At 47.9% G+C, this 23,913-nt stretch overlaps 2 protein-coding genes and 1 pseudogene across 5 annotated transcripts; 2 read left to right on the top strand and 1 right to left on the bottom strand.

The window, feature by feature from the left end:
- Positions 1-323: 323 nt before the first annotated feature.
- LOC121845958 (syncytin-2-like) lies at positions 324-1,669 on the top strand. Its single transcript, XM_042318492.1, has 2 exons — positions 324-1,510; positions 1,600-1,669. The coding sequence occupies exons 1-2, from the start codon at positions 528-530 to the stop codon at positions 1,646-1,648; spliced, it is 1,032 nt and encodes a 343-aa protein (XP_042174426.1). The 5' UTR covers positions 324-527; the 3' UTR covers positions 1,649-1,669.
- Positions 1,670-3,056: 1,387 nt separating this feature from the next.
- Positions 3,057-7,050, bottom strand: LOC121845957 (annotated as a pseudogene).
- An 89-nt stretch (positions 7,051-7,139) lies between these two features.
- Positions 7,140-11,089, top strand: LOC121845959 (serine/threonine-protein phosphatase 6 regulatory ankyrin repeat subunit A-like). 4 transcript variants are annotated; one of them, XR_006082930.1, is made up of 5 exons: positions 7,140-7,645; positions 8,767-8,825; positions 9,373-9,573; positions 10,009-10,374; positions 10,591-11,089. XR_006082930.1 is itself a non-coding variant. In XM_042318493.1 (3 exons), exons 1-3 carry the CDS (start codon positions 7,576-7,578, stop codon positions 9,547-9,549), a joined length of 306 nt encoding a protein of 101 aa, XP_042174427.1. In that variant the 5' UTR covers positions 7,140-7,575; the 3' UTR covers positions 9,550-9,796. The 4 variants fall into 4 exon arrangements, 1 of the variants encoding a protein (XP_042174427.1); XR_006082929.1 differs by having other exon boundaries at positions 10,462-11,089; XR_006082928.1 differs by having other exon boundaries at positions 10,009-11,089.
- The last annotated feature ends 12,824 nt before the right edge of the window (positions 11,090-23,913 follow it).

The following is a 23,913-nucleotide window of genomic DNA, read 5'->3' as shown; positions in this document are numbered from 1 at the left end:
GCTCACCCTCGAACTACAAAGGACCGGGACAGACACGATGGGTGTGTTTTCTATTAAGGTGCTGCCAAAACCACAGAGGTCCCAGACGAACCAGAGCCAGACACACTCCTCTACCACCCCTGGACCGAGCCTGCCACCCACCACCACTGTGTCAAATCCCATTCACGTAATTAACGTTAGAGACTATTCAGCTATTGATCAATTAGGCACTGAGACTGGTTTTGATGGTAGGGACAATTTGTGGCTGTCTTATATGTCTTATATGAGGTATACAGCTAAGACCCTGAAAAGAAAGGACTGCATTGTTGTGGTGGTCAGCTAGACCTGTTCTGGCTACACACCCATTTGCTATAGGAGAAGGAGAGGGGTGCTTGTGTATTCTGAGAAGTTTTTACCAGGATAAGCCCAATTCAACCCTCTGTTCCTCTTTGAGCCTTGTGTTTCCGACAATATCTCCTCATCGGGCCCCTTGGGGTGTTAAGGCATATGGGGGCAAGTACAGTTGCATCACGGGTACAGGTAGTGGCATGGACTATGGGAGATTGCCTGAAGCTGATTGCAGCAGTAACATAACCATTAATGCCACTTGGCCAGTTGCAGGTCTAAACCAAACTAGTGGTCTGGCTGATGTGTGGTGGATATGTGGACCCAAAAGAGTACTGAGACCCATTCTTAGAGGAGACTGGCAAGGTACGTGTGCTCTGACCAGTTTGATAATTCCACTGACCATTGTTGATGTTACTGCTGAACAGCTGTTGGGTTCTGTATCCAGGGGGCCTGAAAACATTCCATCCCATGGGAGACATAGACGTAGTGCTCCATGGACGGAGGATGTAGTTGACATACACAATAATCTGTTGGGTGTGCCAGTGGGGGTTCCTCATGAGTTTCAGGCCTTGGGTAGGAATGATGGACTCTGGCACTTACTACCTATTATAGGTCCAGCCATAGTGGATGCAAGACAGACTGCATGGATAAATTATATCTACGATAATCAACAGCGTTTTGTGAATTACTCCCCTGATGCACTCACTGGTATGTCTGAACAGCTGGAGGCCACATCTAGGGTTGCCAGACAGAATAGACTTGCTTTGGATATGCTTCTTGCCAGTCAGAGGGGTGTCTGTAAGATGTTCGGTGAACAATGTTGCACGTTTATTCCTAATAACACCAGTCCAGATGGTAGTATATCTAAGGCCCTTAGTGGGCTTGATGCACTATCTGCTGAGATGAGGACCATGGCGGGGGTGGAGGAGTCTGGACTGTTCTCTTGGTTGGGAGCCTGGTTTGGTAAGTACACTGGTATGGTGGTTACTGGATTTCTGACCCTAATTCTTGTATTTTTATTATTGATGTGTTGTGCTGCTTGCATCATACCGTGTTTTAAGAAGTCTGTTACAGATGTGGTGAAGGCTTCAGGCATGATGCCTTTGCTTGATGCTCCAGTTGGAGATGCTGATACTGAATCAAGCTTTCAGGGGAGGATGGGACTGACTGAGGATGACCCATGGTATGCTGTGGGTGAGGTAGTAGAATAAATATTACACCACCACAGTTCCTTCTTTTACATTTTTGTTTTATGATAAGTTTTCTTTCCAGTATGTTTGTTCTCCCTGTTGTGAAGGTTTGGAGTCCCTGGGTGGCATGAAGCCCAACTGGTACAGGATAGTAGCTGAGAGGACCAGATGGTTTATAATAATGCTTTGCTCTGCTTTACTGTTTTCCATGACCAAAGTTGTATCCTATATCTTACATGTCAATAAACAAAGTGTTGTCCTTTTTTTGATAAGTGACACCCTTATGGGTGTCAAAAGGGGGAGACAAAGCATATATCACTTGATTTTTGTTATTTTTTTCTTGCTTGATTTTGTTTTTCTGTAAAAAATAAATGTTTTATTTAACTTTGTATTATTTTCATGAAATGCTATTAACATATTTTGTAGGGAGCACTGAAATAAAGGATGAGTGACACCCTTGTGGGTGTCAAAAGGGGGAATCAAAAACTCCAGTTTCTATATAAATGTTCATCAACAAAGGGACATGCATCACTTCATATATTCACAAAATAAAGGTTTAAAGTGCCTGGGTTCATCAGCAACCTAGTATATCGGATGGTGTGGTTACACCCCACAGGGGTGTAAAAAGGGGGATTATGAGGATTGTGTTATGCACTATAGCCCGTTACCATGTATGTGATTGAATATTATCTGCTGTTGGCTTGTGTGGATGTATGGGTTATGCAACATAGCTGAATTGAAACATTGTTAACCGTTTTAGGGCCATGGGCCTCTCATGATAGAAAAATACAGAACATGAAGACCGGACCTGTGCAATGAGTTGGGGGGGGCACATTCAGAACGTAGTGTTGCGAGAACAGTCTGTTAGATAACAGGAGCCAGGTGCCTGATAACTGCATATTCTACACAGCTACAACGACTGACCGCTGAAGCGCTTAGAGGGCTGGGACCAGCCTCTGCGCCAACAATAGGCTGGGTGAGTCTAAACCACGCCCAGTCTACTCTGACAGGCCGGCTCGGAAGCAGGAACTACTTGTCAGAGTATATTAAATATCTTTGTCAGGAGCAAGTCAGTTCTGTTTTGCCCTGCGAGGTGGGACAGAGAGCCCGTATATACGAAAATACCATTTACCACTTATTGCTTAGCTAATAAACAATACATAGCATACAGCGGTGCCTCATTGTCATATTTTCCCTGACACAAGTGAAAAAATTGAGGGATAAACCAAAAATATAAACGGTAATTGAGAAGTAAAAACCGTAAAGTTGTCATGTAGCAAAGTAGCAACACGTAAACAAGTTGTGACCGGAAATGGCGTCAAAATGCTGTGAGCTATCATGTGATGCTACTAGCATAAATGGACCAACACTGAGCAAATGTAGCTTAAGTCAAATGGTAATTTAAAACAGTGGTCAAAGTAATATTGCTGGCGCATGGATATAATGCAAAATAAATGTTGCCATCACCCCAGTTACTCAAGTCAGGTCATAGACCTCAACTCCAAGTAGGAACCACCAAAACAATAGAGGACACAAGTATTACAGTTAATGTTTATTTGAGTCAAAACAAGCAAATGCAGTTACACACTGGACTAGAGTACCCGTTAACTATTGCATGTCCCACGTCAGATATCCATGGCGTCGTCGCCAGACGGGCCGGTGGCAGCTTCAGAGGTGGCGTCGTCGCCAGACGGGCAGGAGGTGGCAGCTTCAGAGGCAGCTGGCGTCGTCGCCAGACGGGCCGGTGGCAGCTTCAGAGGTGGCGTCGTCGCCAGAGGTGGCGGTCGCCAGTCAGAGGTGGCGTCGTCGCCAGACGGGCCGGTGGCAGCTTCAGAGGTGGCGAGGTCGGACGGGCCGGTGGCAGCTTCAGAGGTGGCGTCGCCAGGTGGCAGCTTCAGAGGTGGCGTCGTCGCCAGACGGGCGGTGGCAGCTTCAGAGGTGGCGTCGGCCAGGTGGCAGCTTCAGAGGTGGCGTCGTCGCCAGACGGGCCGGTGGCAGCTTCAGAGGTGGCGTCGTCGCCAGACGGGCCGGTGGCAGCTTCAGAGGTGGCGTCGTCGCCAGACGGGGTGGCAGCTTCAGAGGTGGCGTGACGGGCGGTGGCAGCTTCAGAGGTGGCGTCGTCGCCAGACGGGCCGGTGGCAGCTTCAGAGGTGGCGTCGTCGCCAGAGGGCGGTGGCAGCTTCAGAGGTGGCGTCGTCGCCAGACGGGCCGGTGGCAGCTTCAGAGGTGGCGTCGTCGCCAGACGGGCAGCTTCAGAGGTGGCGTCGTCGCCAGACGGGCCGGTGGCAGCTTCAGAGGTGGCGTCGTGGCGCCAGACGGGCCGGTGGCAGCTTCAGAGGTGGCGTCGTCGCCAGGCAGGGCTTCAGAGAGGTGGCGTCGTCGCCAGAGGTGGCGTCGGCCAGACGGGCAGCTTCAGAGGGTGGCGTCGTCGCCAGACGGGCCGGTGGCAGTATCAGGCGTCGTCGCCAGGTGGCAGTTCAGAGGTGGCGTCGTCGCCAGACGGGCCGGTGGCAGCTCAGAGGTGGCGTCGTCCCAGGCGGACGGGCCGGCAGCTTCAGAGGTGGCGTCGTCGCCAGACGGGCAGGTGGCAGCTTCAGAGGTGGCGTCGCCAGACGGGCCGGTGGCAGCTTCAGAGGTGGCGTCGTCGCCAGACGGGCAGCTTCAGAGGTGGCGGGCCAGGGGGCCAGAGGTGGCAGCTTCAGAGGTGGCGTGTCGCCAGAGACGGGCCGGTGGCAGCTTCAGAGGTGGCGTCGTCGCCAGACGGGGCCGGTGGCAGCTTCAGAGGTGGCGTCGCGACGGGCCGGTGGCAGCTTCAGAGGTGGCGTCGTCGCCAGGTGGGCCGGTGGCAGCTGGCGTCAGAGGTGGCGCAGCTTCAGAGGTGGCGTCGCCAGAGACGGGCCGGTGGCAGCTTCAGAGGTGGCGTCGTCGCCAGACGGGCCGGTGGCAGCGAGGTGGCGCGTCAGAGGGCCGGTGGCAGCTTCAGAGGTGGCGTCGCCAGACGGGGGCGGTGGCAGCTTCAGAGGTGGCGTCGTCGCCAGACGGGCCGGTGGCAGCAGCTTCAAGGTGGCGTCGTCGCCAGACGGGCCGGTGGCAGCTTCAGAGGTGGCGTCGTCGCCAGACGGGCCGGTGGCAGCTTCAGAGGTGGCGTCGTCGCCAGACGGGCCGGTGGCAGCTTCAGAGGTGGCGTCGGTGGCAGCTTCAGAGGTGGCGTCGTCAGCCAGAGGTGGCGGGGGTGGCAGCTTCAGAGGTGGCGTCGTCGCCAGAGGGCCGGTGGCAGCTTCAGAGGTGGCGTCGTCGCCAGACGGGCCGGTGGCAGCTTCAGAGGTGGCGTCGCCAGGGGCAGAGGTGGCTTCAGAGGTGGCGTCGTCGCCAGACGGGCCGGTGGCAGCTTCAGAGGTGGCGTCGTCGCCAGACGGGCCGGTGGCAGCTTCAGAGGTGGCGTCGTCGCCAGGGTGGCAGCTTCAGAGGTGGCGTCGTCGCCAGACGGGCCGGTGGCAGCTTCAGAGGTGGCGTCGTCGCCAGACGGGCCGCAGCTTCAGAGGTGGCGTCGCGCCAGAGGGTGGCAGCTTCAGAGGTGGCGTCGCCAGACGGGCGGTGGCAGCTTCAGAGGTGGCGTCGTCGCCAGACGGGCCGGTGGCAGCTTCAGAGGTGGCGTCGTCGCCAGAGCTTCAGAGGTGGCGTCGTCGCCAGGGGCCGGTGGCAGCTTCAGAGGTGGCGTCGTCGCCAGAGGTGGCAGCTTCAGAGGTGGCGTCGTCGCCAGAGAGGTGGCGTCGTCGCCAGACGGGCCGGTGGCAGCTTCAGAGGTGGCGTCGTCGCCAGGGGCCGGGTGGCAGCTTCAGAGGTGGCGCTTCAGAGGTGGCGTCGTCGCCAGACGGGCCGGTGGCAGCTTCAGAGGTGGCGTCGTCGCCAGACGGGCCGGTGGCAGCTTCAGAGGTGGCGTCGTCGCCAGACGGGCCGGTGGCAGCTTCAGAGGTGGCAGCTTCAGAGGTGGCGTCGCCAGACCAGGCTTCAGAGGTGGCGTCGCCAGACGGGCCGGTGGCAGCTTCAGAGGTGGCGTCGGCCAGACGGGCCGGTGGCAGCTTCAGAGGTGGCGTCGTCGCCAGACGGGCCGGTGGCAGCTTCAGAGGTGGCGTCGTCGCCAGACGGGCCGGTGGCAGCTTCAGAGGTGGCGTCGTCGCCAGACGGGCCGGTGGCAGCTTCAGAGGTGGCGTCGTCGCCAGACGGGCCGGTGGCAGCTTCAGAGGTGGCGTCGTCGCCAGACGGGTGGCGTCCGGTGGCAGCTTCAGAGGTGGCGTCGTGGCAGCCAGAGGTGGCGTCGGCCGCCAGACGGGCCGGTGGCAGCTTCAGAGGTGGCGCGAGGTGGCGTCGTTCAGAGGGCCGGTGGCAGCTTCAGAGGTGGCGTCGTCGCCAGACGGGCCGGTGGCAGCTTCAGAGGTGGCGTCGTCGCCAGACGGGCCGGTGGCAGCTTCAGAGGTGGCGTCGGTGGCAGCCAGGCGGGAGGTGGCAGCTTCAGAGGTGGCGTCGTCGCCAGACGGTGGCAGCCAGAGGTGGCGTGGCAGGAGGTGGCGTCGTCGCCAGCAGCGGGGTGGCGGTGGCAGCTTCAGAGGTGGGTGGGCGTGGCAGCGCCAGAGTGGCGTCGTCGCCGGTGGCAGCTTCAGAGGTGGCGTCGTCGCCAGACGGGCCGGTGGCAGCTTCAGAGGTGGCGTCGTCAGAGGACATGCGCCTCAGCTTCTCCTCAGAGGACAGGGCATCATTTGCCGGAGAGCTACCATGGTTTGGAGAAGCTTGGGATTCTACTTCATTGGTCTCTAAATACTCTTGAGAAAAAACAAAAGGAACAGTTGGGTATTCTACAGCAACACATCTGTGCTACACGGTCTGGGCCAAATTGCTAATCGAATTTTGAGCAACATGAACCCAACAGTTTTAAAGTATATGTTTCAAGCCGTACCTTCTCTGGCTTGTTTAGCGTCAGACCCTATGGATCGGAGCAAGGCCAGGGCATGCACAATGGAGACGTCATTTGATGACAGCTCTGAAAAGGGTAGGTTAAGGTACACAAGCAAAAGGTTTGACAACATTATTTAGACTGAGTTACTCTATGCTGTTGAATGAGTGTCAAACACAGCAGCACCATAGACAGTGACAAAGAACATAGCTAGCAGGGTTGTGGAAAGAAACACTTACCTCCAAGTCTCCTCTGCAGAGAGACTTGATCTTGCTTCTGGGACTTTCCAACAGGGTAACAAGAAACTGAGGAGAAAGTGTTGACAGAAGTTGAGTTCACACAAAATAGCTACATATTAATAGCAGTGAAGAATAAAAGATGACCAACGCGGAAGATACAGACAGTCAAATATTAATACCCAACTTATAAAGTTAAGCATATTTACCAAACAAATCCCTTAAACATTAGTGAACCAACCTTTGACAACCCCCACAGTCATCACAACGAGCAGCAATTCTCTCACACCTCCCATGATCATGAAAATAGTCTGTGTTATCAACAGGTAATGTCTTCCCATGGCCTGTATGAGGCTTATATAGGCCACTAATGACCGTTTACCTGACAAACATGGCTTAACGATCAATTAACAAGCTTGATTGAGTTGTTACGTTCAGATAGAAATAGACCATGTAGAACATATGTTGATTCTTATCAAGTTGGTGGGCAGGCAATCTTTTCTACTCCATATATTGCATTTATATCTGTAATGATTAACCCTAATGGTCTCAGATCAGCAGTAGAAAGAAGTAGGCCTAATTATTTTAGGTTTTACAATGCTCCTGGGAAATGGGTAGGCCTCCACCTATAGTCCTTCACAGTTTTACAGCTGTGATATATTTATTTATTTACATAGATCACATACATAAATAAATATGTTAGCTGTAGGCAGCGTTGAGATAAAATTCCCATATTCTATTGCTACTAACATAAATCCTACTATATCATGTTTTCCTCATTTGCTCTGTAGGAGGTTCGTCATATGAAGGACATTCAAGTGGATGTGACCCCTAACCTGCAATAGGGGCTTAGTGAGGTGACAGACATCCTGTAATGGATCTCCAGCTAGTGTCTGAGGACCTGGAGAAGGCTGTGTCTACAGCTGTGGGGCAGGACAAGCATGGTAACCTAACCTCACTGTATGAAGGATTTTATTGTTATGGATAGTCATCTCCAATCTGTTCAAATATCACTGTTGTTGATAACACACATTACCAAAATGATTCACACTTGTCTTCCTATTTCCACATAATCTGTCATGGTTCCCCACCCCAACAGGGCATAAAACCAACCTCTCTTTATTGCTACTGCTAATACACCCAAATCCAACAGCGTTCGAGTATCTTATTGCTTTTCTTCTAACCCTGAATGGCAACATTTTATCCTAGTACACAAGCATGTCACTTTATCCATCCACACCCACTCTACTGCCGCATGGCCACTGCGGCTGAGACTTTCACCCTCTCGTTACAGGTATAGCAGGTAACCAACCCCACCCGGGTCTTACCCCCTAGGACTTACCCTTTGCAGGTACCTGCCTGCTCGGGCTTACCTTCCGGGACTCACCCTATTCTTATAGTACTAGCAGGAACCAACCTACTCGGGATTTACCCCCTAGGAGTTACCCTCTACAGGTTTGGGTTTACCTCCCGGGACTTACCATATACCACAAAGCTACGACCGGTCGTAATACAATGGGACTACTGAATAAGCTCAGGCTTTCTAGGTTTGTACCCTATAATTGGTTCAGCCTACGACTCTCATCTCCCCAAGATGCCAGAATTAGTGATAACGGGTGTAGGAACTGTGCCTACCTTGTTTCTGTTTCACTGATTCGGAATCTCTAGTTCGACTGCAAATCGCGGTGAACCCTGCTCGCAGTGCCAACTGTTAGGTTCTAATTCTCAGAGTAAAAACTCTGACCGCTACCCCAAAGTGCTCACTCCTCCCCAACTCAAGGCTGACATGGTGATTGGTACCAGACTGTGTCTCTTCTCATCCCAGAGGATCCCACCCATAGGATGCCTGATGGCTAACAATAACATAGCCTGACATAATGTAAACGTTATACATTAAGCTCTCTCCCTCAGTGACATGAATTAGTATATTTCATATTCTCAGAACCCAACAGTAGGTTTTAAGGTGTGGCTGCATGTTTGTCGTGGACGCATCGTCACTCTTGATGTTCTTTTTCCAAGTCTGAACTGGCCGGTCTTCTCTTTCCTTGACTAATTGAAACCTCAGGGACAGACATCCTGAACGACTCTGATGTCAGAGCTCCCATCAGCCCTCTACACCTCACTGTGAGTAAAGCCTACCTGCTCCTGTAGTGGTCTCCATATGACAAATGGCACCCTATTCCCTATTTAGTACACTACGGTTGACCAGATCCTTATAGGCCCTGATCAAAAGTAGTTCACTACATAGGGAATAGGGTGCTATCTGGGATGCAAGCATGGTGTAGATTTTCCACAGGAAGTTGACTGTCCAGACAGACTCACACACCATATTCCGATCTATTCCTGATTAGTGTAAAATACATGCATATTCTACACAGTGATGATGAGGATGATTTCCATATTTTGCCATTTGAGTTAATCAACCTCAGAGGAGAAGTAGAGTGTTTGTTTCTCAATCCCACGCTTGGCAGGAACCTCCGATGTTGATGCTGGGCGGGAGCAAAAATGGGCTCCCGATTGAAAGACTCTGGTCTACTTTAGAGGTCTAGCACTGTATTTCTGTTCAGGCGTACCACTGGTCTACTCTAGGACAGTGATTATATTAAGAGTGAATATCTATTCAGGCGTAGCACTGGACTTTGCCTGAGTCTGTGTTTGTGTTTCTCTTCAGGCGTACCACAGTCCCCACTATGCTATGGAGGTCCTGGTTCAGTCTCTGCTGGATCTAGACGTGAGGGACAGCCAGGGGCGCACCCCTCTGGACCTGGCTGCCTTAAAAAGCATGTGGAGTGTGTTGACGTCCTCATCAACCAGGAAGCCTCCATCCTGGTTAAAGACTTCACTCTGAAGAGGACCCCCATCCACGCTGCAGGTAGACATAAGGATATCACATAGAGCTTCTGTAATTAAAAAGTTTTCCTGACCAAGATGGCCATTTGTTTGGTCATGTTGCTAGGACGACAATGTCCACTCTAGGGATGTTACATGGTATCGTGTGAAAATGCCCACTAGACACTGATCTAAGGTCATTTGTTGTCATGTTCTCCACTAATGATTGAGGATCTAGGGAGGGTAAGCTGATCCTAGATCAGTGCACAGGGAGACTTCTATCCAGAGCCAGGTACACAGCTAGCAGGTGACAGGCTTCGATGGCCTCAGCCCCAAAATTCTTTATTATCCGCTGTGTTAACATCATGAGGATGTCATCTACCAACACTGTTCTAGAAATCTGTCTGTTCATGTGAAGGTTATAGTCGTCCAGCAATCTGCTCATATCCTCTCTGTTTATCCTCTCTGTTTATTACAGCCTGGTTATTACCAGTTTGTAATATGACCTGTTGTCGGTGCTGAGCGGATACACAGACTGTGTGTACTCACTGTTCAACAAGGGAGCCAGCGTAGAAGCCAAAGACAAATGGCACAGAACAGCTCTACACAGAAGGGTTGTGAGGAGCGTTGGCTGTACGCGCTCACACACAGAAAGAGAGGGGGAGGCACAACGCCAGCTTCCTGGTTCGGGAAGGTAAGGGGCGGAGCCATGTCCACCTGGTGGCGGCGTCCGGACACATCGGGGTGCTGGGGTGGCTCCTACACACCGCCCAGTCAGTGTGGACCCTCCCCGTCATCACAGACAACCAGGGCTACACGCCACTACACTGGGCCTGCTACAACGGTATGTACTGGACAGAGGGACGGCGAAGTGGGCCAGAGGCCACAAACAAATACACACATAAACATAGCGTGTCTTAAATCACCACAGCCAGCTTCAGGAGGGCACGAACCGAGACAGTCCGCACAGGAACCTTAAGAGTCCCTCAGACAGAGAGAGAGAAGAGGGAGGGATAGGGGGAGGCACAACAGGCCCACACTCATCCTCTCGTACCACCAGGTTCCCTTCCAGCAGATACTGGACTTCAGAGGAACTGCTGCTGCTATACCCCATCTTTACCTTTACCCACAAAGGTCCTAAACGGTAGAAAGTGTCCGGCCAACAGACAGACGCACACCTTATGACGGCAATAACCTGTAGTCCAAGGGGATAGTAGCACTTCACTGAGAGCAAAACAGACAGGGACCAAAAGATGTGGAAGAAGCATTTTCAAAACCAGTTTTGACTGTAGAAATTGGGCTGAGTGTTTGTTCTGAGAAAAGACATAAGGAGTGATGTTTCATTTAAGTTTCATGAGAGTGATTGTCATGTTTATCCGCACACTAAGACAGTCAGAACACACCTAGCCTCTTGTCTGTAATCCACGTGGGAGGAGGGGAAATCATACATTTTGTATGAACAAATATTTTAATAAAATCATTCATGTCTTAAGCTCTGTGGGAATAAAAAAATGGTAGCATTTGCTCTGATGGGTAATTGTAAAGATTTAATGCATCCCAAAAAGGAACCCTATACTGAATAGTACACTACTGTTGAACAGGGTCCATAGGGTTCTGGTCAAAAGCAGTGCCATTTAGGATGCTGGTATGTAAGCAACAGGACTTTTTGATGGGACATATTACATTATTAAACCTACCTGTCCTTTGGCCTCTAGAAAGTAAATGATTCATTAATGTATTCTTTCTTGTGATATTTATGTCATCATTTTGTGCCTTCGTTAGTTACTGAGGGGAGGTTAGGAGAGTAGGGGCACCTGTATGAGCGACGAGAGCTGGTTTTACATGTAAGCATTCACTAATAGGAAACCAAGTCAGTTAGGAGAGAAGACTAGTAGACACCCAGCAGAGTAATTTAAATGCAAGTTGTCAACCGTGATATTAGTTAGCACTGACACCATTAACCCCGATTCTAGCAACATCCTCATATGTACCAACCCCAAACACTCAGTTCCACAACCATCAAGTTAAAATGAACTAGAACCCATTCCACATCATGTCAAATCAAAATCAAATCAAATGTATTTATATAGCCCTTCGTACATCAGCTGATATCTCAAAGTGCTGTACAGAAACCCAGCCTAAAACCCCAAACAGCAAGCAATGCAGGTGTAGAAGCACGGTGGCTAGGAAAAACTCCCTAGAAAGGCCAAAACCTGGGAAGAAACCTAGAGAGGAACCAGGCTATGTGGGGTGGCCAGTCCTCTTCTGGCTGTGCCGTGTGGAGATTATAACAGAACATGGCCAAGATGTTCAAATGTTCATAAATTACCAGCATGGTCAAATAATAATAATCACAGGCAGAACAGTTGAAACTGGAGCAGCAGCACAGCCAGGTGGACTGGGGACAGCAAGGAGTCATCATGCCAGGTAGTCCTGAAGCATGGTCCTAGGGCTCAGGTCCTCCGAGAGAGAGAAAGAAAGAGAGAAAGAGAGAATTAGAGAGAGCATACTTAAATTCACACAGGACACCGGATAGGACAGGAGAAGTACTCCAGATATAACAACTGACCCTTGCCCCCGACACATAAACTACTGCAGCATAAATACTGGAGGCTGAGACAGGAGGGGTCAGGAGACACTGTGGCCCCATCCGATGACACCCCCGGACAGGGCCAAACAGTAAGGATATAACCCCACCCACTTTGCCAAAGCACAGCCCCCACACCACTAGAGGGATATCTTCAACCACCAACTTACCATCCTGAGACAAGGCCCGAGTATAGCCCACAAAGATCTCCGCCACGGCACAACCCAAGGGGGGGGCGCCAACCCAGACAGGAAGATCACATCAGTGACTCAACCCACTCAAGTGACGCACCCCTCCTAGGCACGGTATGAAAGAGCCCTAGTAAGCCAGTGACTCAGCCCCTGTTAATAGGGTTAGAGGCAGAGAATCCCAGTGGAAAGAGGGGAGCCGGCCAGGCAGAGACAGCAAGGGCGGTTCGTTGCTCCAGAGCCTTTCCGTTCACCTTCACACTCCTGGGCCAGACTACACACCATCATATGACCCACTGAAGAGATGAGTCTTCAGTAAAGACTTAAAGGTTGAGACCGAGTTTGCGTCTCTCACATGGGTAGGCAGACCATTCCATAAAAATGGAGCCCTCTCCAGCTGTTTGAGAAAGCCCTTAGGAGGCCTGCCTCCAGCTGTTTGCTTAGAAAATCAGAGAGATAGGGACAATTAGGAGGCCTGAAATCAGCCTTGTGACCCAGTGTAGCGTAGCGTAATATGTAGGTTCTAGTGTATTTAGGCTTTATCCGGACCAAATCAGAGAGATAGGTAGGAGCAAGCCCATGTAATGCTTTGTAGGTTAGCAGTAAAACCTTGAAATCAGCCCTTGCCTTGACAGGAAGCCAGTGTAGGGAGGCTAGCACTGGAGTAATTTGATATATTTTTTTGGTTCTAGTCAGGATCCTATTTAGCACTAACTGAAGTTTATTTAGTGGAAGAGGACAAACAATTCAGAGAGACAAACTGATATCTTTCCGACAGATAAGATCTAAACCAGGCCAGAACTTGTCCGTATAGACCAATTTGAGTTTCCAATCTCTCCAAAAGAATGTGGTGATCGATGGTATCAAAAGCAGCACTAAGGTCTAGGAGCACGAGAACAGATGCAGAGCCCCGGTCTGATGCCATTAAAAGGTCATTTACCACCTTCACAAGTGCAGTCTCAGTGCTATGATGGGGTCTAAAACCAGACTGAAGCATTCCGTATACATTGTTTGTCTTCAGGAAGGCAGTGAGTTGCTGCGCAACAGCCTTTTCTAAAAATGTTGAGAGGAATGGAAGATTCGATATAGGCCGATAGTTTTTTATATTTTCTGGGTCAAGGTTTTGGCTTTTTCAAGAGAGGCTTTATTACTGCCACTTTTAGTGAGTTTGGTACACATCCGGTGGATAGAGAGCCGTTTATTATGTTCAACATAGGAGGGCCAAGCACAGGAAGCAGCTCTTTCAGTAGTTTAGTTGGAATAGGGTCCAGTATGGAGCTTGAAGGTTTAGAGGCCATGATTATTTTCATCATTGCGTCAAGGGATATAGTACTAAAACACTTGAGTGTCTCTCTTGATCCTAGGTCCTGGCAGAGTTGTGCAGACTCAGGACAACTGAGCTTTGAAGGAATACGCAGATTTAAAGAGGAATCCGTAATTTGCTTTCTAATAATCATCTTTTCCTCAAAGAAGTTCATGAATTTATTACTGCTGAGGTGAAAGCCATCCTCTTTTGGGGAATGCTGCTTTTTAGTTAGCTTTGCGACAGTATCAAAAACTAATTTCGGATTGTTCTTATTTTCCTCAATTAAGTTGGAAAAATAGGATGATCGAGCAGCAGCAAGGGCTCTTCGATACTGCACGGTACTGTCTTTCCAAGCTAGTCGGAAGACTTCCAGTTTGGTGTGGCGACATTTCCGTTCCAATTTTCTGGAAGCTTGCTTCAGAGCTCGGGTATTTTCTGTATACCAGGGAGCTAGTTTCTTATGAGAAATGGTTTTAGTTTTTAGGGGTGCAACTGCATCTAGGGTATTGCGCAAGGTTAAATTGAGTTCCTCAGTTAGGTGGTTAACTAATTTTTGTCCTCTGGCGTCCTTGGGTAGACAGAGGGAGTCTGGAAGGACATCAAGGAATCTTTGTGTCGTCTGTGAACTTATAGGTCGACTTTTGATGTTCCTTGGTTGGGGTCTGAGCAGATTATTTGTTGCAATTGCAAACGTAATAAAATGGTGGTCCGATAGTCCAGGATTATGAGGAAAAACATTAAGATCCACAACATTTATTCCATGGGACAAAACTAGGTCCAGAGTATGACTGTGACAGTGAGTAGGTCCAGAGACATGTTGGACAAAACCCACTGAGTCGATGATGGCTCCGAAAGCCTTTTGGAGTGGGTCTGTGGACTTTTCCATGTGAATATTAAAGTCACCAAAAATGTGAATATTATCTGCAATGACTACATGGTCCGATAGGAATTCAGGGAACTCAAGAGGAACGCTGTATATGGCCCAGGAGGCCTGTAAACAGTAGCTAAAAGAAGTGATTGAGTAGGCTACATAGATTTCATGACTAGAAGCTCAAAAGACGAAAACGTCTTTTTTTTTGTAAATTTAAATTGTTTGCAACACCTCCGCGGGAGGCACGGGGGATATGGTCACTAGTGTAGCCAGGAGGGGAAGCCTCATTTAACACAGTAAATTCATCAGGCTAAAGCCATGTTTCAGTCAGGCCAATCACATCAAGATTATGATCAGTTCATTGACTATAATTGCCTTTGAAGTAAGGGATCTGACATTAAGTAGCCCTATTTTGAGATGTGAGGTATCATGATCTCTTTCAATAATGACAGGAATGGAGGAGGTCTTTATCCTAGTGAGATTGCTAAGGCGAACACCGCCATGTTTAATTTTGCCCAACCTAGGTCGAGGCACAGACACGGTCTCAATGGAGATAGCTGAGCTGACTACACTGACTGTGCTAGTGGCAGACTGGCTGCTGCCTGGCCTGCACCCTATTTCATTGTGGAGCTGGAGGAGTTAGAGCCCTGTCTATGTTGGTAGATAAGATGAGAGCACCCCTCCAGCTAGGATGGAGTCCGTCACTCCTACGCAGGTCAGGCTTGGTCCTGTTTGTGGGTGAGTCCCAGAAAGAGGGCCAATTATCTACAAATTCTATCTTTTGGGAGGGGCAGAAACCAGTTTTCAACCAGCGATTGAGTTGTGAGACTCTGCTGTAGAGCTCATCACTCCCCCTAACTGGGAGGGGGCCAGAGACAATTACTCGATGCCGACACATCTTTCTAGCTGATTTACACGCTGAAGCTATGTTGGTGGTGATCTCTGACTGTTTCATCCTAACATCGTTGGTGCCGACGTGGATAACAATATCGCTATACTCGCCAGTTTTAGCTTTAGCCAGCACCATCTTCAGATTAGCCTTAACGTCGGTTGCCCTGCCCCCTGGTAAACAGTGTATGATCGCTGGATTTTTTTATTTATTTTTTTCACCTTTATTTAACCGTTCATTGACGAATATGCTGATTCGGTGTGCGAGTTCATTAGAACGTGCGTTGAAGATGTAGTTCCCATAGCAACGATTAAAACATTCCCTAACCAGAAACCGTGGATTGATGGCAGCATTCGTGTGAAACTGAAGGCGCGAACCACTGCTTTTAATCAGGGCAAGGTGTCTGGTAACATGACTGAATACAAACAGTGCAGCTATTCCCTCCGCAAGGCTATCAAACAAGCTAAGCGCCAGTACAGAGACAAAGTAGAATCTCAATTCAACGGCTCAGACACAAGAGGCATGTGGCAGGGTCTACAGTCAATCACGGACTACAGGAAGAAACCCAGCCCAGTCACGGACCAGGATGTCTTGCTCCCAGGCAGACTAAATAACTTTTTTGCCCGCTTTGAGGACAATACAGTGCCACTGACACGGCCTGCAACGAAAACATGCGGTCTCTCCTTCACTGCAGCCAAAGTGAGTAAGACATTTAAACGTGTTAACCCTCGCAAGGCTGCAGGCCCAGACGGCATCCCCAGCCGCGCCCTCAGAGCATGCGCAGACCAGCTGGCCGGTGTGTTTACGGACATATTCAATCAATCCCTACACCAGTCTGCTGTTCCCACATGCTTCAAGAGGGCCACCATTGTTCCTGTTCCCAAGAAAGCTAAGGTAACTGAGCTAAACGACTACCGCCCGTAGCACTCACATCCGTCATCATGAAGTGCTTTGAGAGACTAGTCAAGGACCATATCACCTCCACCCTACCTGACACCCTAGACCCACTCCAATTTGCTTACCGCCCAAATAGGTCCACAGACGATGCAATCTCAACCACACTGCACACTGCCCTAACCCATCTGGACAAGAGGAATACCTATGTGAGAATGCTGTTCATCGACTACAGCTCGGCATTCAACACCATAGTACCCTCCAAGCTCGTCATCAAGCTCGAGACCCTGGGTCTCGACCCCGCCCTGTGCAACTGGGTACTGGACTTCCTGACGGGCCGCCCCCAGGTGGTGAGGGTAGGCAACAACATCTCCTCCCCGCTGATCCTCAACACTGGGGCCCCACAAGGGTGCGTTCTGAGCCCTCTCCTGTACTCCCTGTTCACCCACGACTGCGTGGCCACGCACGCCTCCAACTCAATCATCAAGTTTGCGGACGACACAACAGTGGTAGGCTTGATTACCAACAACGACGAGACGGCCTACAGGGAGGAGATGAGGGCCCTCGGAGTGTGGTGTCAGGAAAATAACCTCACACTCAACGTCAACAAAACTAAGGAGATGATTGTGGACTTCAGGAAACAGCAGAGGGAACACCCCCCCATCCACATCGATGGAACAGTAGTGGAGAGGGTAGCAAGTTTTAAGTTCCTCGGCATACACATCACAGACAAACTGAATTGGTCCACTCACACAGACAGCATCGTGAGGAAGGCGCAGCAGCGCCTCTTCAACCTCAGGAGGCTGAAGAAATTCGGCTTGTCACCAAAAGCACTCACAAACTTCTACAGATGCACAATCGAGAGCATCCTGGCAGGCTGTATCACCGCCTGGTATGGCAACTGCACCGCCCTCAACCGTAAGGCTCTCCAGAGGGTAGTGAGGTCTGCACAACGCATCACCGGGGGCAAACTACCTGCCCTCCAGGACACCTACACCACCCGATGCTACAGGAAGGCCATAAAGATCATCAAGGACATCAACCACCCGAGCCACTGCCTGTTCACCCCGCTGTCATCCAGAAGGCGAGGTCAGTACAGGTGCATCAAAGCTGGGACCGAGAGACTGAAAAACAGCTTCCATCTCAAGGCCATCAGACTGTTAAACAGCCACCACTAACATTGAGTGGCTACTGCCAACACACTGTCAATGACACTGACTCTACTCCAGCCACTTTAATAATGGGAATTGATGGGAAATGATGTAAATATATCACTAGCCACTTTAAACAATGCTACCTTATATAATGTTACTTACCCTACATTATTCATCTCATATGCATACGTAGATACTGTACTCTATATCATCGACTGCATCCTTATGTAATACATGTATCACTAGCCACTTTAACTATGCCACTTGGTTTACATACTCATCTCATATGTATATACTGTACTCGATATCATCTACTGTATCTTGCCTATGCTGCTCTGTACCATCACTCATTCATATATCCTTATGTACATATTCTTTATCCCCTTACACTGTGTATAAGACAGTAGTTTTTTGGAATTGTTAGTTAGATTACTTGTTCGTTATTACTGCATTGTCGGAACTAGAAGCACAAGCATTTCGCTACACTCGCATTAACATCTGCTAAACATGTGTATGTGACAAATAAAATTTGATTTGATTTGATTTGATTTGAGGTAGGCTAGTTGAGAACAAGTTCTCATTTGCAACTGCGACCTGGCCAAGATAAAGCATAGCAGTGTGAACAGACAACACAGAGTTACACATGGAGTAAACAATTAACAAGTCAATAACACAGTAGAAAAAAAGGGGAGTCTATATACATTGTGTGCAAAAGTTATGAGGAGGTAGGCGAATAATTACAATTTTGCAGATTAACACTGGAGTGATAAATGATCAGATGGTCATGTACAGGTAGAGATATTGGTGTGCAAAAGAGCAGAAAAGTAAATAAATAAAAACAGTATGGGGATGAGGTAGGTAAAAATGGGTGGGCTATTTACCGATAGACTATGTACAGCTGCAGCGATCGGTTAGCTGCTCAGATAGCAGATGTTTGAAGTTGGTGAGGGAGATAAAAGTCTCCAACTTCAGCGATTTTTGCAATTCGTTCCAGTCACAGGCAGCAGAGAACTGGAACGAAAGGCGGCCAAATGAGGTGTTGGCTTTAGGGATGATCAGTGAGATAAACCTGCTGGAGAGCGTGCTACGGATGGGTGTTGCCAGCGTGACCAGTGAACTGAGATAAGGCGGAGCTTTACCTAGCATGGACTTGTTGATGACCTGGAGCCAGTGGGTCTGGCGACGAATATGTAGCGAGGGCCAGCCGACTAGAGCATACAAGTCGCAGTGGTGGGTGGTATAAGGTGCTTTAGTGACAAAATGGATGGCACTGTGATAAACTGCATCCAGTTTGCTGAGTAGAGTGTTGGAAGCTATTTTGTAGATGACATCGCCGAAGTCGAGGATCGGTAGGATAGTCAGTTTTACTAGGGTAAGTTTGGCGGCGTGAGTGAAGGAGGCTTTGTTGCGGAATAGAAAGCCGACTCTTGATTTGATTTTCGATTGGAGATGTTTGATATGAGTCTGGAAGGAGAGTTTACAGTCTAGCCAGACACCTAGGTACTTATAGATGTCCACATATTCAAGGTCGGAACCATCCAGGGTGGTGATGCTGGTCAGGCGTGCGGGTGCAGGCAGCGAACGGTTGAAAAGCATGCATTTCATTTTACTAGCGTTTAAGAGCAGTTGGAGGCCACGGAAGGAGTGTTGTATGGCATTGAAGCTCGTTTGGAGGTTAGACAGCACAGTGTCCAAGGACGGGCCGGAAGTATATAGAATGGTGTCGTCTGCGTAGAGGTGGATCAGGGAATCGCCCGCAGCAAGAGCAACATCATTGATATATACAGAGAAAAGAGTCGGCCCGAGGATTGATTCGTTTTAAGTCTAATACTGCTGGTAATGGAGTCGCCAATGACTAGAGTTTTCAATTTGTCAGAGCTAATGGTGGGAAGCTTCGGCGTCTCTGACCCCGTAACGGGAGGAGTAGAGACAAGAGAAGGCTCGGCCTCTGACTCCGACTCGTTGCTTAATGGGGTTAAACTGGTTGAAAGTTTGTCGGCTGAATGAGCGACACCGGTTGAGCATTCCTACAGCATTTCCCTCCAGAAACCGTGAGAAAGTTGTCCGGCTGCGGGGACCGTGCGAGGGGATTTATACTAACGTTATTATCTGTACTTACTGGTGGCACAGACGCTGTTTCAACCTTTCCTACACTGAAATTACCCTTGCCTAACGATTGCGTCTGAAGCTGAGCTTGTAGCACAGCTATCCTCACCGTAAGGCGATCGTTCTCCTATATGAGTACAGCGACTGCAATTAGAAGGCATCATGTTAATGTTACTACTTAGCTTCGGCTGTTGGAGGTCCTGACGAACCATGTTCAGATAAAGCGTTCGGCGTATGAGGATTCTGTGTTATGCACCATAGCCCGTTACCATATATGTGATTTAATATTATCTGCTGTTGGCTTGTGTGGATGTATGTATGTGTTATGCAACATAGCTGACTTGAACCATTGTTAACATTTTCAGGGCCATGGGCCTTTCTCATGATGGAAAAATACAGAATAACATGAAGACAGGAACTGTGCAATGAGTTGGGGGGGGGGCACATTCAGAACGTAGTGTTGCGAGAACAAACAGTCTTTTGTTAGATAACAGGAGCCAGGTGCCTGATAACTGCATATTCTACACAGCTACAACGACTGACCGCTGAAGCGCTTAGAGGGCTGGGACCAGCCTCTGCGCCAACAATCAACGATAGGCTGGGTGAGTCTAAACCACGCCCAGTCTCTACTCTGACAGGCCGGCTCGGAAGCAGGAACTACTTCTGTCATCAGAGTATATTAAATATCTTTGTCAGGAACAAGTCAGTTCTCTGTTTTGCCCTGTGAGGTGGGACAGAGAGCCCGTATATACGAAAAATGCATTTACCACTTATTGCTTAGCTAATAAAAAATACATAGCATACAATCGGTGACTCATTGTCATATTTATCCTGATACCAGATTCGAATTGACGCAACCCTGACAATTGGTGACACCCGAACGTGATCTGGTGAAGGACTTCGCTGGACATTGGTGTGCCAGCCGATTGGCCAGTACTGTCGTCGGACGGTGTGTCTCACAAATCCTGACCGGTCAACTAAAAAAGGTAAGCAGACACCTGTTGTGAAAAACTAAAGTTCTGCACATTGGCGTTATCCAAATTTAGTTTTGTGAGACACCTGTTTGATGTAAGTAACCAAATTATTAAATATTGGTAAAGGATAATGAGGAATACATAGTGGTAAATGCAATTTTGAACTGATCGATCGCTCTTATGGTATAACAACTAATGTAATGTACTAAATGGGTCGGTTGGTGTAACGCGTACCCAGTTGTTTGAATGACGGTGAATCGGATTGGTTAAAGGAATTTACTAGTGTGTGTGTGAGCAGGATCACAATGTAACAATGAATGCTGTGTACTGGTGTGCATGAGAACATTTTTCTAGTATAAATGGATATTTACTTTGGGTAAATTTAGAGTGAGTGCAGTACTACTGGGATATAAGTGGGCGCGCTGTATCAGAGTGAATGATCTACGGATAGAATTTGCAGGCCAACAAATTAAAAAGACCTGTGTTACATTGGATGGTTGCTGAAGCATATGTAGTACATTAGATATTTCAGTTGTAGCTGGTATCAAGTTTGAATGAAAGGTTTATAGATCCTTATAATGGTTATAGTACCTGGTTGTATTGCATAAGAGTAAGGGAAGATAAATAACTGCGCATTTTTATTATTTAAATTGAGTGATTCGAACTGACGTATGTTTGCAGGTTTGAGTGATTCAACCATGTATGTTTGCAGGTTTCAGTGATTCAACCATGTATGTTTGCAGGTTTCAGTGATTCAACCATGTATGTTTGCAGGTTTCAGTGATTCAACCATGTATGTTTGCAGGTTTCAGTGATTCAACCATGTATGTTTGCAGGTTTCAGTGATTCAACCATGTATGTTTGCAGGTTTGTGATTCAACCATGTATGTTTGTATGTTTGCAGGTTTGAGTGATTCAACCATGTATTTCAACCATGTATGTTTGCAGTGTATGTTTGCGTATGTTTGCAGGTTTGAGTGATTCAACCATGTATGTTTGCAGGTTTGAGTGATTCAACCATGTATGTTTGCAGGTTTCAGTGATTCAACCATGTATGTTTGCAGGTTTGAGTGATTCAACCAGGTTTGAGGTTTGAGATTCCTGAGGTTTGAAGGTTTGAGAGAGTTGAACCGTATGATTGTGGTACATTAGGTATTAAGTCGATGTTCTAATACCAAGTTTGTATGACCTTCGGGTAAATAACAGGTGTGAGTGGCTAGATTGGGACACATTCTAAGGCAGCACACAATTGAACCTGATCATTTATATTGTATTCAAATTAAAACAAGTAATTGAAATACATTAGACAATGGCTAATCAGGAGGCAGAGAAGGTGTTGAAAACATTGAAATCAGCATTAGAGACCAATGGAGGAAAAGAGGGAAAAGATTGGAGAAAGAAAGGAGAAAAATTATACAGACAATTAGAAGAGGGCAGTATTGCCGCGCCCAACGGGCTCCCAGTCGACGGGGAGCCTGCTTAAATACTGGTGACATAACGAAAAACATAGACTAAAATTCATTCTGATTGTAATTCAAATATTTATAGGTTTTGCATCATGGGGGGAAAGGCCCGCAAAGTGGATTGCAGGCTGAGTTTATTTTATGTTAAAGGGACAGTGTACGTTTATCACAGTTGTGTGTGTCTAATGGCAGGGTTTTTAAGAAGTATTTTGGGGAGACAATTTGGAGAAAGATTGAATGAGTTACATGAAACATCGAGTAAATTTAAAACTAATGATTGGAGGGAGTACATTTCCATTTTCCCAGAGACATGATATCTTAAAGGGGTACACTCACATATGAAATATTACAAGTTTTTATTTTCTGAGTCTTAATTAAATAGGTGAAATTTTTGATAAAGGAATGTTGTTTAATATAGTAAAAAACACTTCTTTGGGGGTGGTATGACTTATCCTCCATTGTAACTTTCCTTTGTGGTCTGATCAGCCTCATTGGAAAGCCATTTGGATGGAGAATCTAGGGTCATTTGCAATACTGATATTAAGGTCATTTAATACAAAAGGGTGAAATTGTGTGTCATTATATTTTCTCTGAGAATGTGGTGATTTATATAACGTTTTAATTATTGTTACTATTTGGGAATGGTGGCACAGAGATATTTGCTGTTTCAACCTTTCCTACACTGAAATTACCCTGTGCCTAACCATATGATTACATGATCTGAAGTTCTGAGCTTGTAGCACAGCTATCCTCAGCATAGTAAAAGGTGATAGTTTTCCATATATGAGTAACAGGGCATCATGTTAATGTTACTACTTAGCTTCGGCTGTTGGAGGTCCTGACGAACCATGTTTGGTTTTAACAGATAAAGGGTTCAGTGTACCTGTATGAGGATTCTATGGGGATTATGATACCATTTAGCCCAGTTCCATTGGATAAGTGATTTAATATTATCTGCTGTTGGCTTGTGTGGATGTATGTAAAGGTGTGACATTACTGCAAAAACTATAGCTGACCCTTGAACAGACATTGTTAACATTTTAGGGCCATGGGCCTTCCTCTCATGATGGAAAAATACAGAATTAACATGAAGACAGGAACTGTGCAATGAGTTGGGGGTAGGGACAATTTGTGGCACATTCAGAACGTAGTGTTGCGGAGAACAGTCTGGCTTTTGTTAGATAACAGGAGCCAGGTGCCTGATAACTGCATATTCTACACAGCTACAACGACTGACCGCTGAAGCGCTTAGAGGGCTGGGACCAGCCTCTGCGCCAACAATAGGCTGGGTGGGTGAGTCTAAACCACGCCCAGTCTACTGACAGGCCGGCTCGGCAGAGGTCCCAGACGAACCAGGACCAGAGGATGTACCATGCCCCTGTCTACCACAAACAGCCATTGGGACAGGACTACTTGTCTAACCACTTTGCCAGTTGAGTATATTAAGGTGGAAAAGAAAGAGTATATTAAATATCTTTGTCAGGAGAGTGGAAAGTCAGTTCTGTTTGATCAATTCTGTTCCACTGAGACTTTGTTTCCGAGGTGGGACAGAGTATATTAAATATGAGGATGCAAGCTAATACCAATGTCAGGAGCAAGTGTTGCTTAGTGTTCTGTTTTCCCTGACCTGTGAAAAAATGGGACAGATATAAACGGTAGCCATTAGTATAAAACCGTAGAATGTCATTAGCAAAGTAGGCAACACGTAAACAAGTTGTGACCGGAAATGGCGTCAAAATGCTGTTTGAGCTATCATGTGATGCTACTAGCATAAATGGACCAACACTGAGCAAATGTAGCTTAAGGTGGTAATTTAAAACAGTGGTCAAAGTAATATTGCTGGCGCATGGATATAATGCAAAATAAATGTTGCCATCACCCCAGTTACTCAAGTCAGGTCATAGACCTCAACTCCAAGTAGGAACCACCAAAACAATAGAGGACACAAGTA

Source organism: Oncorhynchus tshawytscha, unplaced genomic scaffold (genome assembly GCF_018296145.1).
Source record: "Oncorhynchus tshawytscha isolate Ot180627B unplaced genomic scaffold, Otsh_v2.0 Un_contig_4572_pilon_pilon, whole genome shotgun sequence".
Classification (NCBI taxonomy): Eukaryota; Metazoa; Chordata; class Actinopteri; order Salmoniformes; family Salmonidae; genus Oncorhynchus; species Oncorhynchus tshawytscha.
This window is presented reverse-complemented; position numbering and strand designations above follow the sequence as displayed.

Bases quoted from the DNA above. Each gene is read 5' to 3' on its own strand.
- LOC121845958 (XM_042318492.1), top strand. From the start codon at position 528: ATGGACTATGGGAGATTGCCTGAAGCTGATTGCAGCAGTAACATAACC. The intron at 1,511-1,599 runs GTATGCTGTGGG...TTTTCTTTCCAG, and splicing joins CTGACTGAGGATGACCCATG to TATGTTTGTTCTCCCTGTTG.
- LOC121845959 (XM_042318493.1), top strand. From the start codon at position 7,576: ATGGATCTCCAGCTAGTGTCTGAGGACCTGGAGAAGGCTGTGTCTACA. The intron at 7,646-8,766 runs GTAACCTAACCT...TTGAAACCTCAG, and splicing joins TGTGGGGCAGGACAAGCATG to GGACAGACATCCTGAACGAC. The intron at 8,826-9,372 runs GTGAGTAAAGCC...GTTTCTCTTCAG, and splicing joins TCAGCCCTCTACACCTCACT to GCGTACCACAGTCCCCACTA.